We start from the raw sequence: 17574 nt of genomic DNA on the forward strand, positions 1-17574 counted from the left end.
AAACGGAATGAATTATGACAAATTATGCTTGAACATGGTTTTCCGGCGAAACTGATACGGCTGATTCGTATAACGTTGGACGGATCGAAATTAAGTGTAAGGGTTGCGGATGAAATATCGACGTCATTTGTTACCTTAGATGGATTAAAACAGGGTGATGCACTCTCAGAACCCTACTGTTCAATATAGCGCTCGAGGGAGCGATTAGGAGAGCTGGTGCAAAGAAGCGGTACCATTATCACAAAAATCGCATATGCTCCTGGGATTTGCGGACGATATCGATATTATCGGAATTGATCGCCGTGCCGTGGAAGAGGCTTTTGCGCCTTTAAGAGGGGAGAGACAGCGAGGATTGGACTCACGATCAATACCAGCAAAACGAAGTGCATGGTCGCTGGCAATCATCGTGGGTTCATTAGTGGTGGTGGTAGCGAAATAGTGCTGGATGGTGAAAGTTTGAAGTGGTAAAAGAATTTGTGTATCTTGGAACATTAGTGACGTGCGATAATGATGATACCCGCGAGGTGAAAAGGCGTATTGCAGCTGCAAATAGGGCTTATTACGGACTTCGTAACCAGCTTAAAGGCCACCTTACACCTCGGGAATTTGGTCCGCGGATTTTTTCCCCATGTATTTTTGAATATGCGATGTTTTCGGAATTTGGGCACGGAAAATAAAAATCCTGGCCCCCTTTAAAATGCACGGGGACCAAAATCCGGCGGAAAATTTTCCCGAGGTGTAAAGTAGCCTTAAGTCCCGTAGTCTGCAAACGAAAACAAAACTCGCGCTGTATTTACTCTGATTCTTCGGTGGCTTTATACGGCCATGAGACACTGGACGTTAAAGAAGTCTGATCGGAGAGCTTTCGGAGTGTTTGAGCGTAAGGTGCTGCGGACAATACTCGGCGGTAAACAGGAGAACGATATCTGGCGGCGTTACATGAATCACGAGTTGTACCAGGTGCTTTAAAGGCTGGATATTATTAAGCTTATACAACACGGCAGACTACGGTGGGCTGGTCACGTTGTTCGTATGCTGGAAGAACGTCAAGCGAAGATAATATTTAGTAGAGAACCCGGAAGAGGCCGCAGGCTTCGTGGAAGGCCGCGTACACGATGGCTTTCTGCAGTTGAAGAGAGGACATGAGGGCGCTTCAATGTTCAGGGCGACTGGAAGCGATTGGCCCAGGATCGAGTCCAGTGGAGAAGGATACTCCATTCGGCGTAGGTTCATCGAAGAGCTGTAGCCCATCAAGTATCAAGTAAGTAAGTACTATTTTTATAATGCATGACCGCATGATACCGCTAGGTGGATTAATCTGGGTTTTTTTCTCTTGCATCTCCCTCCCTCTTCCCTTTGTTGTCATGAAATGAAGAGCAAAACCACTCAACAAGGGCAGTAAAGTGTAGGAAACCAACGTTAGGTAATCTCAAGTTTACAAAAGTTGAGTGAAATTTACCTAACTTTTGGTTAGTTTCAAATTAAAATTAAGTATATTTTACATAATATTAAGTAAAATTCACTTAATTTGAATGAAAAAATACCTAATTTTATGTTCCTAAACCCCCGATTTGAGTGAAAAGTACCTAATATTAGGAACTTTTTCGAACCGTGCGCAAAGTAGTATGCTATAAAATATTTATAAATTCACTTATTTTTATAGCATACTACTTAGTGTGGATTGATTTTCAGGCCGTCATCATCGCCTGTTTTGCAGCCGCTTGTGTGATGTAAACAGCGGCTGTTTTATTGACTGTCAAAATCGAGATTATCGATGTCGCGAAAATTTGTGAAGGAGTTCCGTGACTAATAAACGAAAGTAATATTATCCCTCAAAATTAGTGTAGCAATTAAATTTAGTGTCACAGTGAGATATTACAACATCAGGCTCAAATGAGGATGACATCTCCATCAAAAATCATGCTCATAGCATGTGGCTCATTCAGTCCTCCAACCCCAATGCATTTCCGGATGTTTGGTAAGTTTGTTGTGCAATGATTCGCAATGTAGATGAAAATCGTAGATGAAGGATCCTTTTCTCTTCGATACAGAAATTGCCCGAGACCATTTTGAGCAGATGGGCTCGGCGCACGTTGTTGGAGGAATCGTCTCTCCGGTACATGATTCCTACGGAAAAAGTGGATTGGTGGCGGCCTCACATCGGTGCAATATGATCAAAATTGGATTGCAATCTTCAGATTGGATTCGACTTTCCGAGTGGGAAACTCAACAGGAAGAGTGGACAAGGACACGGCTTACGTTGCAGTACCATCAGGTATGTGTTCTAGAGGATTGATTTTTGCTCACACTATTTTTATCGCAAAAGGCAATAAGCGCAATGCAAATATGTTTCAAAAATGTTGTCTTCCTTCAGACTTTTATTAGTAGAAATATCAATTTGAGGGGAAATCTTTGAATTTTACAATTGCTTTCTAGGTAACCAAAGCGGCCTGCATTTTTTCATATTTTAAATGTATTATTGTAATTGTAATTTATTAATCATACGGTACCCTGTCGGTTACACCTTATTTCAGGTCAAGGAAATTTTACAATTTGTGTTGTTTTGATTGTACGGGATTGAAGCTCTTCTATTACTAACGATAACATTAAATATTCCTAGCTATGACATACTCCTAATAGCAGTTTATTTTTTATATGAAGTTACTATTTTCCGAACATTATTTAATTCCTTGGTCATTTTGAAAAATATAATTGAAACTATTAGTAGTAACATTTATTTCACATTATTTCTCATTCCGTTTCGTTTCAGAACTGTATAAACTCCTATTTAAAAGAAACAAATAATGTAAACGATCAACATATCCCGTCGTGGATTCCGGAAGGATTGCGAAAGACAGCAAGTCACATCCAACTGAAACTTCTTTGTGGAGCCGATTTGCTTGAGTCATTTGCCACGCCTGGATTGTGGAAAGATGAAGACATTGAAGCCATCATCGGACAGCATGGCATTGTGGTGATTTCTCGTGCCGGATCCAATGCAGAGCAGTTCATCTTCAATTCAGATCTGTTAAGCCGTTATAGGGTAGGCGTCATGCAATTATTTAAAAATTACTTAATTCATGAAAACAAATCTTTCTAGAGAAACATAACAATTGTAACCAACTGGGTAACAAATGACGTCAGCTCCACGCTAGTACGCCGGCTGCTTAGCAGAGGAATGTCGGTCAAATATTTGCTAGATGATTATTTGATAGAATATATCAAAAAGCATGCTCTTTTTGGTACAAATAACACGTAAGTTATTTTTTTCGATATTTCTCGAATGCATTGGAAGTCTGATTCATAGCTAATATTCCCATTGTATCGCACAGTGAACCACTAATCACCGATTCGGATGCAATACTAATGTCTTGAATTCATTCATTTCACATGTCTGTGCATTATTCATCGTTTTTTGTGGATAACTTTCAGTAAGTATATTTTGCCTACCAGTACAAGTGGAGAAATGATGAGTATTTCTCCTGTTTCTCCCGTAATTGATAATGACGTGTACGTTGAGTGTCAAAACGAGTTGAATACTCTGAATACTCTTGAATCGATGGATGAAACCGATTTTCCGCGCAATACATTGAACCGTGTATTCTGCTGCGGTACGGAGAGCGACCCAATATCTTCATCAAAGAGCTCAAGAGGTTTTCTTAGTCACCCGGGAAGTGCCGTAAAAATTATCTCCCCATCTACGGTTACTTCTAATACTTCAGGCGGGACCGACACAAGAATAAGCTCTATCACTCAGCACACGGCAGATGACAAGGTGGGTGAAAATCGCGAATCTGCACAAAAAAGCACATCTGAACTTGACATAAGCACAAAAGCACACGAAACACAAAGCAAACAAAATTCACCCAATAGCACTGCCAAAGGCACACAAGGCGTTTCAAAAAAATCTAGGGATTTGCAGCTCTCGGTAACTGAACTGGAAACATGTCGAGATTCTACCCAAGACATCAGCAAGGACACAAAAAGTTCATCTGCGGGTCGTATTAGCCCCTCGAAAAGCTACGACGACATGATAAAATTTGTCTTCACGGAGCACGGAATTAGAGTCATCAGCGACCGCGAATACGTCGTTTAGAAACATCTCTCACGTTCAATTATAGCGTACAAAATCTCTGGTAACTAGTGCTGATCGTAGATTGCGTTCAGCGTTAAACAATTTACATGTTTGCATGTTATTCGTGTCCTTTCATAGAGATCTGAGGTAGAATGCTTTTGAGAACTATTTCCATTCTAGAATTTTGGTATCGTAATTTTGAATAAGCGTAGAATTTCGTACTTTTACTTTATTTTTCAATTTGCGGCTTTATAGCCTAAAATAATAGTAAAGATATTTTGAGAAATCTAGAGCACGAAAAACTATATCTTTATATTTACATCAACATGTCAAATGGTCACTGAAAGTGCTCGGGACCATAATGTTTTACAGCAGCGATAATCATTGTTTTCTTGAATTCACTAGTTTAAAGTGATTTAGATTCAAGCGATTCCCTAAGAGACTACAACCATAATAAACCCGGTTTTGGAAGGTTCTTTTGTAATAATAAATGGATAAGTTTTCTCATTTTATCCATACAAACTATTTGAGTTTCGAAAAATGATCATTGCCGGTTGGCTATTCCAAAGATCATCCTATCCTTTCCTCCAATCCTAGGGGTTTTCTTGATTCGACATGGTCCGTTGGCCATTCGAAAATTGGCCTTTTTCTGTTGGGGCGTAAAACTGTGTCCATTGGGTTGAACTTTTGTGGTTTATCCCTGAATCCTGATTAATATTAACTATACGCATCTTGTAGGTTGTCCACCTTTTGTCTAGTAAACAACCTAAGATGCGTCATAAAAGAAAACCCACTACCTTTCCAGGATCATCAGTCGAGAATTCTCCTGGTTGCATAAAGCCACTATTTTTTTTTGTGGTTTAAAATTCAGTTTTTATTTAGTCAAGTATTGATAACTCAAGGTTTACAAAATATGTGCAGTTTCAAAAATCTAAGTCTAGGTGGAATTCTAATTCATTCACATCGATCCTGTTGTTACACTTGTTAACATAGTAGATGTAGGATTTCCACTCACATATTATTACCTATTCCTGTCAGTACAGGTTTCACTAGATCCTCCAATGAAAATTGCCTCCACCCATGTGTTGCTCTTGCTAGCCTTCGTTGCAGAACCGTCCACGCCTGGACGACGCGAGCGCAAGAACAAAATTTATGCTGGAGCGTTTCGACCATTTGGTTTCCACAGTGTGTGCAATTCTCGTCTGCCACCCGTTGCATCACGAACAGCAGTTTTCGATGCTCAATTTTGCCGTTCACTAGTAGGTACAATTTGGATCGTTGCGCGGATGTAAGCTGCTTTGCTGAAATATTTCGCCGCACGCGTGGCCAGTCGACCGCTGGACTGTTTATTACCTCCTTTGGAAGCTAGGTTTGTTGAACGAAGAACCGGTGGATAAGATCGGCGGAGGGGTTTTGTTGGATCAGGTGGGGAACTTGGGATAAACATGAGAGGATGATTCTAATGATAGTCTATTGAAATTGCTGGGCGAGGATTTGCGTGGAAAAGAAGGGATCTGTAGAAAGGATGGGAATCGATCTCATTTAGCGCTCTATTGGTGGCTAAGCTTTTGCTTTCTAAAGCCGGGATTTGCAGGCGCAGACCTCCTTGCTCCTTGTCCCGTGCCAGCTGAGTTATTGGTACACGGGCAGTCACTCCTCTCCACAAGAACGTACCCATTGTTAACGTGATCTTCGCCGTGTGAATACCGAGGGGTGGCAACACAGACGATAAATACCATAGCTTGGATGTGCCAAACGTATTCAGCATAACTACTTTCTGGTGTATGGTTAACGTACGCAATGATTGGAGCCACATTTGCTGCGCGAACTTCCCCCACCGTGCATTCCCATTTTGGGTTGCCCTCAGACAAATTGAATTTGCACAGGAAATACCCAGAATTTTGACTATATGAGTAGTTTGTAGCCACTGGGTGTCAAAATATTTCCTTCGGCAATACCCCACATTCACCGCAATGGTTTTGCGCAATTCACCAGCGCCGGCGGCAAGACCAAAGCGACGAAAAACTTCCTCATCGTCTCGATCTGCCACGGTGACGTCACTATCACGCTGATGGCGTCGGCGTAGGCAACCAGTAAATCCTCTCCACACATTTGCTCGAGCCGGCATACCAACGGATGGAGAATCCGATAACGGATGGAGATATAAGACGAAAAGGTGCATGGACAGTGGGGTCCTTTGTTTGCACCGAACGAGTAATCTCGAACGAACGAGAGAGGCGCCCATTGACGAGTAGCCGGGATGTGGACCGACTGGCGATGCGCGCGAGAAGAGCGATGAGTTCCTCGTTGAACCCGAGCGACCGCATGGTGTCGAAAAGAAATGAATGGCGCGCCCGATCGAAGGCGTTCTCGACTCTCGAGATCAAAGCTGATGAGCTTACCGGCGCGACGGTGGTGACGGAGGCTGGCGATCCGATCTTTCAGAGCGAGAGTGGCTTGGAAGATGTTGCGCTCCGAGTTCGAACATTTCTGTCCGTCGCTCAAGACACGGTGGGCTTGCATGACGCGCTCCAGTCGATTTTTCAGAATGCGGGAGAGAAGTTTAAAGTCACTGTTGAGCAGCGATATGGGCCGGTACGCTCGGGCCGTGTGTTCTCCACCTCTCTTCTTCACCAACACGATGATGCCCTCCACGAAGGTGTGGAAGATTGCCGGGCGAGTGCTTCATTGAGAAGCAGGTTCAACCCACGGTGGATGACGTTGAATACGCGTAGGTAAAACTCTCGTGGGATCCCGTCGGAACCTGGGGATCGCTTTGCTGCGCTGGATTTGATAGCAAACAGTATTTCTTCCGTCGTGATCTCTTCGGTGCATCGCTCGTTTAGTGGGTCGTTCGGTGGGATAACTCGTTCAAACAAACCCGTCCTCGTTGTTATCTGCTGCTTCTTCCGAATAGAGGTTGGAGAAAAAGCAAACAGATTTGCTTCGATTGTTTGTGCTCATTTAGAATTGCTTTTCAGCCGTTTGCAACTCATGATGGTTATTTTTACGTCGTCCTTCCCCAGCTGGAAGATCGACATCAACTAACATTTAATGTCAATGTAAATGTTATTTCAACTCGTCTATACCTAAGCTGAATATGTGTATACATATGATCAAGAACTTCTATTCAATGCTTTACCAGCAAATCTGGCGAATCTATTCAGCTGTTTTGACGTGTCTGCACAACTACTTTACAGCATGTTACACAGTTTTTCTCAATCTTTACTAAACCATTTAGTAATATAATTCGCTTCAATGGGCTTATTCAGATTTTTTAATCTGTTAAATAAGTTTTATTTATTTTATTTTTTAGCCACTGAATTCAATTTGATTAAATATTATTTGAGAATAAATTTCGGAGTTTATTCAATGTTTTTTTTTGTGAAAACTCAAATATCGATTTTTTGCTACCTAGATTCGAACTCCTGATCTCCTGATTCAATGGCCACTGCTCTGTCATCACCGTCACTTTGCCATATGTAAATAACAAAGAAAATTATGGATGTGCTTTCGCATACCCTATAGGGTTGTTTTACTAACGCTATTTTCAGATTCATGCTGTATAAACGTTAGAAAGAGGCCTACATGCTTCTTTCAGCACATAAGCTTAAAATTATGCTTTCAGCATTATTTCAACCATTATTCAAACATCTATCAGCATGTTCTGTTGGCTAACTTTTATCCATCATCAATCGCTGAAATTGTTTTAAGGCAACATTTTCTCGACCTGTATAGATGCTACTTTCTGCTAATCGTTTAACAGAGCCGTTAACAGAAATATCGCTTCTAAATGGCTTGTTTTCTTGCTATCTGCTAGCATTAATGACAGCGCTTTGTCAGTTGTTATAAGAGCATGAATATCTTTGCAGCTACAGAAATCAATGCTCATACACAGCTCCGGCAACAAAAATCAAATGTAAACATAGCGGTTTTGACGTTCCATACTGATATGCTATTATTAAAGACAGTATAAGGTTTACTTAAACGTTGTGTAATCTTCAAAGGTACAGAAGTTGCCTAAAAGCTTCGTTAGTTCATTTATAGCGCCATTACGCTTATTGTTAGGTCTATAACAACAGCAAAAACGTTTTCATTGTGAATGCTACTCACCGTAATATGGGAAGTTGCTAACAACACTCAGTTACATACATGAGCTCTTAACCGATAAGCTTTGTTCTAATTCAGACAGAGCTGTTTTATGACTATATAAGCTGCATAAACGATAAAAGATTAAATATATTCGCACACTGACTAGCTGATAGATATTTGGGTAATAGTCGAGTTGAAGTTTGGGATTTTGCGGAGGCTTTTCTTTTATTCAGCATTGGCTGCTTTTATTCAAATATTATACAGCCAAAGACTAGAAGCTGAACTTTAGCACCAAAAATGTTAGTTGGTGGCTCTCCCCAGGCGCGTTTCGTTGATACGCATAAACGCGTGGGTAAAGTCCTTTGAAGCGCCAACATTTCACCTTTAAGACGGTTTGGTGTCAGCATTTCGGGATGTGGTAATATCCGTCGTACGCTACCGTAGTTGCGCATAGAGACGCTGGTGCGCATCGTGAAATTCGTCGAAAACGGCTCAAGATTTCCACTTAACAACGATTTGATTTTAGGATTAGCGTACGACAGCCATCATTCCATCCACGATCCGTAGTTCTACGTTGCCGAGTCCAATATTGCCACTTATAATGGAACTCGGCGTTTCTTCGGTTAGAAGATCGGACGAAACCCAGAAACCGCGCCCGGGTTCGTGTCCCAGTGGGGGTAGACAGAGTCACCGTCAGCGCTTTAGTCTGTGAAGCAACAGACGTGCGTGTGCAGACTGCAGCTTGTTCCGTAACCGGCGCTTACTACATGCGGTCAGTCGGATGCGCATTTCGATTGACGTACGTGAACCCGGGATCACGCGGACATAGCTTTTCCCACGCGTCATGCAGCTCGGTTGTTGGACGGCTGTTTTAGGACGGCTTGTGATTGGCTGGACGAGTCGCAAGCTCATAGCACACAGTTGAAATCACCAGCGAGGATGACGTTGGCGGTGGGGAGACGGAGGTAGTAGGCGGTGCCGTTGAAAATCTTCTCTAGCAGCGCGCTGTGCAGTGCCGGAGGGAGCGTAAATATTGCAATGTCGTCGTGCACTCTCAGCGCAATCAGCCGGCTATCCAGGCTTTTCTCGACATGATTGACCTGGATATGCTCCTTCATTGCAACAGCGGTGCCTCTCCTCGTGTGGTCCACATTTGCGAAAACGACATAGCCTGGCAAGGAAAGCTGTTCGTTCTCGACTTCCTGCAGGCAGACGATAGGCGTTGAGTTTCGTGGGGTTCGTGATCGTGGCGATGTTTATCGAAGCGAGGTTGTACGACGTGAGAGCCATTTATGGGAGAGAATCCACGTCCTGCTCGTCGTCACCATCATCGTATCGCTGCTTTTTGCCGGGCGGCGCCCTCGGCTTCGTCCGCTTCTTGACGTTGTTGAGTCGTCTGTCTCGAAGCCGGCGGTTCGGCTCTGGGAACGAGTCGCATTTGCATGCTTTTTAAAAGGTCAACCAAAGCCACCTCGGCGTGTTGTGGTTGTGTGCGTAACGATGCCGACGATGAGCTGCGCGTTTTCTTTTGCAGCGGATGGGAGACACCGTTCGTACGATGCTTAGCAGGCTGACTTGCTGCTTGGGTTTTCGACCCAAGGCGTTTAGACTCACCGGCTTCGGCAGCTCGGAAAGGCCTCCAACGATGTTGGTGCTGGGCAATGGTGCCTGATCAACTGGTTTAGCTATCGGGGGTTTCGCTCCGCTCGTCTTCTTCGGCGCCTGTCGTGGCTCAGCTTGCTTCGTCACGTTGGTGTAGCTTTTTTGGACTAGCAGTTTCTTGTTTTGTACACAAAAAATGCCAGTGTGCAGGGTGGCCACTGAAATTTGATTTTCAAATTCCCGGTTTTTCCCGCTTTTCCCGATAAATTTTGGCAAATTTTCCCGGTTTTTATTTAACTTGAAAACAAACAGGGTAAGAATTTTGGAACTTTAACTAGGTGTTTTATTTCCTTACCAAATCGGAAGTCTTTGAAATAGTTACATTAAATGACTAAAAACGTGCTATGCAAAATGCTTTAATCAGCAGACATACTGAAATTGTGCGCTAATAAATCCACATGTAAACAAAACATACGGCTCGATTGCGTTTTGAAGTTTATTTTTAGCGAAATCATTTTTCGGCGAGTGAGCAAAGCGATGCGATTCTATCCGAGAAACTCAAGCGCGATGCTCTCCCTACAAAATCGCAAGCGAGTTGGCTCGTGCATGAAGCCTCGACGATTTCTGTTTTTTAGTTTGGTTGCTGATCTAGATTGTCGTTGTCTGACAGTTGATAAATAAATGCAACTTCACATCGTTGAACCTGATCTAATGCAATGCGTATAAAGCATACACTGCTAAAAAAGTTTACACACAAAAGACTTTGAAGTATGCTCTTTTGACTATAAAGTATTCAATTATGACTTCAAAGTACGCTCTTTCGTGGGAGAATGGGACTACACATAAAAAGGAATAAATATTATGCACAATTATGACTATCTTTTATTCACAAATGATTAACATTTATGCATAAAAACAGGAAAAGTGTGTATTGCCGGTTTCACCAATTTAAAGAGTTATGTGTAGATTGTGATTTGCCCGCTTCTTTTTCTCACAATCACTCTCATTTCGAGTTGATCGATTTTTGTTACTGAAATTTACCCAATTATAACCCATTACTCGTTAGTCACATGTAAGCGTGTACCCTGAATCGATTCGCACCATGATTTGACGTCTATTTGTTTTCAGATTGCGCACTCACACTCAAATATTATACACGGAAAATCAAACTTTTTTGAGTGTATTGAGTGTGAGAAAAAGATGACTGTGAGAAAAAAAATCTCGCAGAACTCTTATAAAGTGCAAAAAGCGCAATAAAACTTATCCTTTTTATGCATCAAATATTACTCCTTTTGTGGGTAGTCTCATTCTCCCACAAAAGAGTGTATTTGTGCCCAAAAGAGCATACTTTCAGCTGTGCGTGTACTGCTTTGTGATTTATGTGTAAAAATGTAATTATTTTTTATTACTGGGGACATACTCGCTCAAAAAATAAAATTTCTATAGAAGGCCTTGTGTGTTTATTTCTGTACGCAAAAAAAAATCTCGCTTATTTTCGAGCATTTGTCCTGAATCGATTTGCTCACGCCAATTGCATTCGTCAAAAAATCCTGTCCCATTGTTTCCTAATGCAAATTAGCCAAATCGAACATAACCTTCATAACCTTCTACTATATTAGGTAAGTTGTGGAAAAATATTAAACTGAAGATATTTCACTCTTCAAAACATTATAGACAAAATCACGAACTATCAAAAAATTACCATTTTTCACTCGAAATTGATATCAAAATGATCTAATGACAACACAAACTGGATTCAGAAAAAAGACTTACTTAATTTTTGTACCTCACACACACCATGTACTTGAGTAATAAACAATAAACAGTAAATATTTCCCTAATCAACTTTATAAAAACTTTTTGAATTGAAGAATTTTGAATTTAAATTGACGAAATTTTGTTTTTCCCGGTACAGGTCCTGAATTCCCGGTTTTCCCGCTTTTTTTCCCGGTGACTTCAATTTCCCGTTTTTTTCCCGCTTTTCCCGTTTTTCCCGGTTCGGTGGCCACCCTGAGTGTGGGTCTGCTCTTTGCAGTGTTTGCAAGAGGCAATCTGACCTTTGTAGTGGATACACGCTTGCTGGCCATCAATCGTAACCCACGAATCGATATTTCGTTTGATCAGCATACGAGCCGACCAGATACCGAGCGGAATCCCACCGAACTCGAACCTATCACCCCACGTCAATTCTCGCAGCAAGATCACTTCCCCGAACGCACTGAGGAACTCGACGATTTTCTCTTCAGAAACGTTTTCCGGCAAGTCGAGCACCTTCACTGTAACACTTCCATCTTCCATCGTTATTCGCAACTTGTGCTTCTTCCCCGCAATATCCACTTCATGTTTTTCATCGTGAGCGTCCACGGCTCCTTGACGAACGATCATTGACCTTGACGAACGCACATTGTTCACCGCCGTGGCACTGGAGTCTCACAACATCTTCTTTCTTCAGCCCCAGAACTGTGCGGCAAAAGCCATGCACTTTTTCGAAAGACGGCTTCACCGGGAAGCGCGAGTAATCTATACGAAAAGTGTTTTCTCGCCTCATCGCGGTACACTAAAAATGCGCGACGCGGCACGGACGGATGAAATAATAAACCACCGGATTTAATTCGCTTAACTTTCAGAGCGCAATCGAGAACACGTCTGCTCGTCTCGGAAGCTGAGCGGTATGACTATTTAGAAATTTAGATCTACACTTGTACAATGCATCTCAACAGCAGAGCAGATGTACGGAGGTTCCACGTCCCATGTTACAGAAACGACAGATTTCATTCTGAACGTCTGGTCAATATTTTTCAAATGATATCTATTCCCGGTCCTGTTGTAAGGCCAGTAAATATGCAAAGAGCTCTCTTATTGAGTTTCAAGAGCTTTTCGATTTCTGAAACATTGGGAATAAATTAATCTCTTATTTTACTCAGTAATAAAGGGGCGCCCAAAAAGGTTTCGCCAAGGGCGCTGAGAGTTCACGCTACGGCTCTGCTTGTGAGTAATATGAACTCCTATCATAAGACGAGTTAGTCCTACTATTCATTTCAACTTTGCCATGTTGTAATCATTACAATTTCATTTTAAGCCTACTCCTTCTTCCTTTCTCGATTGTAGAGTCCAGGAGTTCGTAGTAGATCTTCGAACCTGCCAATGTCTAATGTTTTGGTAAAAAAATATATGACAACCCGGAGAAGTGTTTCAACTCCTCACCATCGTTCATCGCGAAGTGCTGATGCTGATATAGTTTCTTCTTTACTTCTTCCACCGTCTTCCTCTGTACTCCCATGATCAGCAAGTCATAGACGTATATTATAATGTAGACGTCATCATTCCCCCGCTCCGACTATATGTACAAACAATAGTCATGCTGTGACCTCTTGAATCCGATAGCAAGATCAACACCAAATTGAGCTTCTCGTTTCTGCGTTTTGGAGATTTTTGGAGACCATACAAGAATCTCTGTGGGTGTCCTACGAAAGGCGGAAAGCACATAAGGCGGAACGATAAAAAAAGGCAGAAACACGAAAGGCGGAATCACAAAAGGCATAATCACGAAATGCAAAATTGCATTGGGCTGTTTTAACTTATGCGGATATTTCGAACCAAAAGATCAAACGGCTTGATTCCCCTTCGCTATAAAAAGATATACTTTGGCCGTTGATCGATCAGATCCATGTTTTCTTGTTGTTTAGTGGGGAAACCGTTCGTAGCTCAGCGATAAGTCATATGCCTTTGTACGAAGCAAACCGTGCTGAATGTGACTGAAACCGAATGTCTATACGGTCTTTTGAAGAAGAAGAAGTTTTTGGATTGAAAATTTTCTCGCCTTGCCGAAGCATGGAAATCGTAAGCTTAATAACTATGGATGTGCTTAAGTAATAGATACTAAGCTAAGAGGCTGTTAGTGTTTCAGTTGTGAGATGAGATTTCAACAGATAGAAAAGGGCTACCCCGTTTATAAAGTCATTTGATATAAAGTCGTTTGGCATAACGCAATGAAAATGATCTTATTTTCAATAATCATATTCTTTACGCGACTTAAAGATGGACTTCAACATAGACTTCTTGATATTTACATTGACCCTAAATTTGACAATAACCCTAAATTTGATGTAAAAATCCATTTCAAAAGTTTTTGAAAATTTGACTGCTTGGCAGTTAGCTCACAGGTTGACAGCTCGGCCCATAGTAAAATCAAGTTTGGGGTGTTCAATACGCGAAATTATTAGGTTTTTATAAATTGATTTAAAATAGTTCCTGTGCACCAAAATTAATGAAATTTTGGATTTAGGCTTAGTTTTCATAGAACATTCAAGATAAGTAATAAATAATCTCAATACCCCTAAAAACCTTAATTTCCCGTCAAAAATTGTATCTCGTTTCATTTTCTAAGTCGATTCTTTGGCCTTTTTATAGGGTCAACTTTCCCAAAGGAACCGGCATGAAAAATTCATCACCATTTTCGTTCAAAATTCAGCAAATGTTAGTCCAACCTTGAAACACAGCAATCTTTCTTTTTTTAAATTTCGATAGTACTTAGAGGCGTCAAGAAATATGAGTTCTTTGGGAAAATTGACTTTATAAAATAAAGAACCGATTAAGCCAGTGGTCCCCAGCATACTCACTATTGAGGGCCGCATTGCAATTTCGTACTGTTGAAGCGGGCCGCCGCCGCAGTATATTCACAACATTTGTTTTTTTTATTTCAAATTGAATTTTAGTACATGATTTTTAAAAATAAAATAAAATTTTTACAAAATATTTTATTCCCGTAAATCTTTTTCGAATAACATACTTGGAATGACATTCAATTCTGCAGGTTTTATCGCCGTAGCTGACTGATCGTTTCTGCTCTTTCAGACTTGATATACCAGAAAATTCTTTTGCACCACCATCTTTTCGGTTCAGTTAGCAGAAAATATTCTGAGCTGTTTGTTTCCAAATGATCATATGACCTTTTTTATTTATTTTTAAGGATTTATTGTTCACTATAGGTTGTCGGGCAAATGACAACGCCTTAAATACAAATTCCTCCTAGAAAATAAAAAAAATCCATTAAAAATAAGATAATTGCCAATAAAGAAATCAGGGTATGAGCAATAAATAAATATGAATCTTCCACAAACAATTGAGAATTTTCCACAATTAATTAAAAAGCAAGCTTTAAGCAAAATTAAATTAACATTTTTAAAAGCAAAAATTGCAATTATAAAAAAAGAATTTTCCATCGAAAAAATCTAAATATTCCACGGAAAAAAATACAAAATTTCCATGAATTAATAGTTTTGAACAATTACAAAATTCTAAACAAAATAAATATTTTGGCAATTTTATTTAACGAAAATTCTTTATGGAAATTTTATTTTGCTCCCAATAACAATAACATGTTTTCAAAGTGTTTTTGAAGCCAGGTAATCATGCCAGCAGTGTTGAATATAAATCGAATAAATCTGCATTCCGAGCCTTGCTTTGGTGCTTTCCTATCAATTGATTGATCAATTTCTGAAACCTTTTCTTCAACAATACCGGAGATTGAAAAAAAAAATAAAAAAAAAATTCTATATTAGCTTAAAGTACGTTGGTATGACAAGTGATAGTCAGCGTGTTTTCTGGAGTTAATAATCCAGCAATTTTCCAGTTGAATTTTACAGAACAATAACTTTTTTTAAGAGTAAAAGCATTCTTCTTGCGGAGCAGTGTACAGGCAGCATTAATCTTACATGAAGTTCAACACTTCAACACATTATCAGTTCAATACATTAACGAAGAAAAAACACACATTTGCTATTTGTATAGCCCGGGGCAATAAAAATGAAGCATATTTGCTTTCGGGCTTGGCCTACATAATATTGATGTAGTGATCAATTTAGTGAATCATGATTATAACACTATTCATGCTTCATTTATCAACAACGGTGCAATCTTGACAGAATACCCGAATGCAACGAAATATAGTGCACAATGAAAAGCTTCTTTGGTCATATAAAGCCTAACAATGGGCCACATGTAGTGCATTCTCTGAAATCCTTCGCGGGCCGCAGAAAAAGGCTTGAAGGGCCGCATGCGGCCCGCGGGCCGCACTTTGGGGATCACTGGATTAAGCGAATGAAAATTTTTGACGGGAAAGGTCAATTGCATCTCTTCACTATAAAAATTCGCCAGATTGGAATTTTTTTTCGAACGCACATTTTCGATCACTCCAGTGAAATCTATAACGGAGAAACAATTCGAACGAATGGGATTTACCGTCGTCCGTAACTAGAATGTAGACATATCACCCCCATTTACTTAACATACGGATGGCAGTCTTCTTCTTCGATCGTATCAGAGTTGTTAACTTCGTTCTTTAAATTATCTGACTTAAGCGAGAATGCTATCAGCTTTCGTTCAAAAATGCACTTATGTATGAAATCTTTTTATTTTCTGACTTTAATTACCGAATGCCTATCATATGATATTTAAATCTGTCATCAGATTAAAATGCTTCTGCACGTTTCGCTTGCATGATAAATGTACACATTTCTGTTATTACTTTTGCCAGCATTAACAAGTTCTGTCCTTTAATAGGTCGTCCCCAAGAAGCTGAAACTCTCGGCGGTACACGTGTAATGCAATGGTTGCTTGTAATTCGAATTATACACACTGTCTCAGAAATAGCTAATATAGAAGGTGGAACCAACCCTGAAGGTGGTGTCCAACATATTTGAGATTTTAAAGAAGCATAAACTGCACCAAATTTAAGCAAATCTTTTAATCATGTAGGAAAAAAAATCTCGATGGAAACTTTTAATTATTTGCCCCTAAATTTTAGAAATTTTGATTCTATGGCTAAGCCAATCAGTTATGTTTATTATAATCGTCAAATCAGGAAGTCTCCAAAATTTCATTTAAATGATTTTCGTCATCGTTTATATTTTTGTGAATTGATAATCGAAATCTATGGCAGTAGCTAAAAGTTGAATCTTTAATTTATAATTATATACAAGTTCCTTTAAACGCGTTCCTTTGTAATAGCTTTTGTTTTAGTGTCTTGGTGTTTTTATGTCTTTACAATTATTTATTTGATATTTTTAAATAGATTTTTAATTGAAAACACCGCTGGGATATGATGGTTTGTATAATGTTGTTAGTACAGAAATTGTGATATTACTCCTGAAATGAAGACACACGATACTTGTTTCAACAATAAGAAACTGTTATCATTTCTATGTAGCAGTGCCATGTACACATCTAATGTTAACAATTTTCCAAAGAAAATTATGTGTACCCATTGTGAACGAATTTATAATAAATAGACGATATCTGTCAACTTGTATCTTTTACTACGAAAGAAATAATTCCCGCCATTTGTTTTCCTTTAAATTTGAAAAATTTCCATAACAGCAGAGACAGACCGAATTATGTTTGTATAATTGAAATCGATATCACTCGAATCAACGAGCACAAATGAAACATTTTAAATGCGCATCCAAACAAAAAATTATGTTTCGTGGCCACAATTTTTTCCACCCGAGTCAAATAACGTATATGTAAAAACCACAAAAAAAGCTGTAGAATTACATTCGGATAGTAATACTATCTCGGATTATGACAAATAAAGACATTCCACTAAGATGCTCTACCGTGATGTGTCGTAATTTCGCACGCACCCTAACTTCGCGCATTATGAAATCATTTTTTTTTTTCAATTTTTAGGCGCCAGTCAAAATTGAAAAATTTGGAGGATTACAAAATATCATTGTTGTTGAATGTTTTTCACGAAAAAATTTGAAAAACAAACTTGGTTTAATACACCAAATAAAATTATTTCA

The 17574-nt window shown here is 39.9% G+C and overlaps 1 protein-coding gene across 4 annotated transcripts; it reads left to right on the forward strand.

Annotated features, from left to right (window-relative positions):
* The first annotated feature begins 1735 nt into the window (after positions 1 to 1735).
* LOC134213885 (nicotinamide/nicotinic acid mononucleotide adenylyltransferase 1) lies at positions 1736 to 17072 on the forward strand. Of its 4 annotated transcripts, none has more exons than XM_062693333.1 (6): positions 1736 to 1978; positions 2052 to 2275; positions 2771 to 3043; positions 3101 to 3255; positions 3433 to 4136; positions 16331 to 17072. In XM_062693333.1, exons 1-5 carry the CDS (start codon positions 1894 to 1896, stop codon positions 4094 to 4096), a joined length of 1401 nt encoding a protein of 466 aa, XP_062549317.1. In that variant the 5' UTR covers positions 1736 to 1893; the 3' UTR covers positions 4097 to 4136; positions 16331 to 17072. The 4 variants fall into 4 exon arrangements, 3 of the variants coding, with proteins under 3 accessions (XP_062549317.1, XP_062549318.1, XP_062549319.1); XM_062693334.1 differs by having other exon boundaries at positions 1739 to 1978; positions 3433 to 3775; XR_009979556.1 differs by lacking the exon at positions 3433 to 4136 and adding an exon at positions 3333 to 3431 and having other exon boundaries at positions 1743 to 1978.
* The last annotated feature ends 502 nt before the right edge of the window (positions 17073 to 17574 follow it).

Source organism: Armigeres subalbatus, chromosome 2 (assembly GCF_024139115.2).
Source record: "Armigeres subalbatus isolate Guangzhou_Male chromosome 2, GZ_Asu_2, whole genome shotgun sequence".
NCBI classification, from domain to species: Eukaryota; Metazoa; Arthropoda; class Insecta; order Diptera; family Culicidae; genus Armigeres; species Armigeres subalbatus.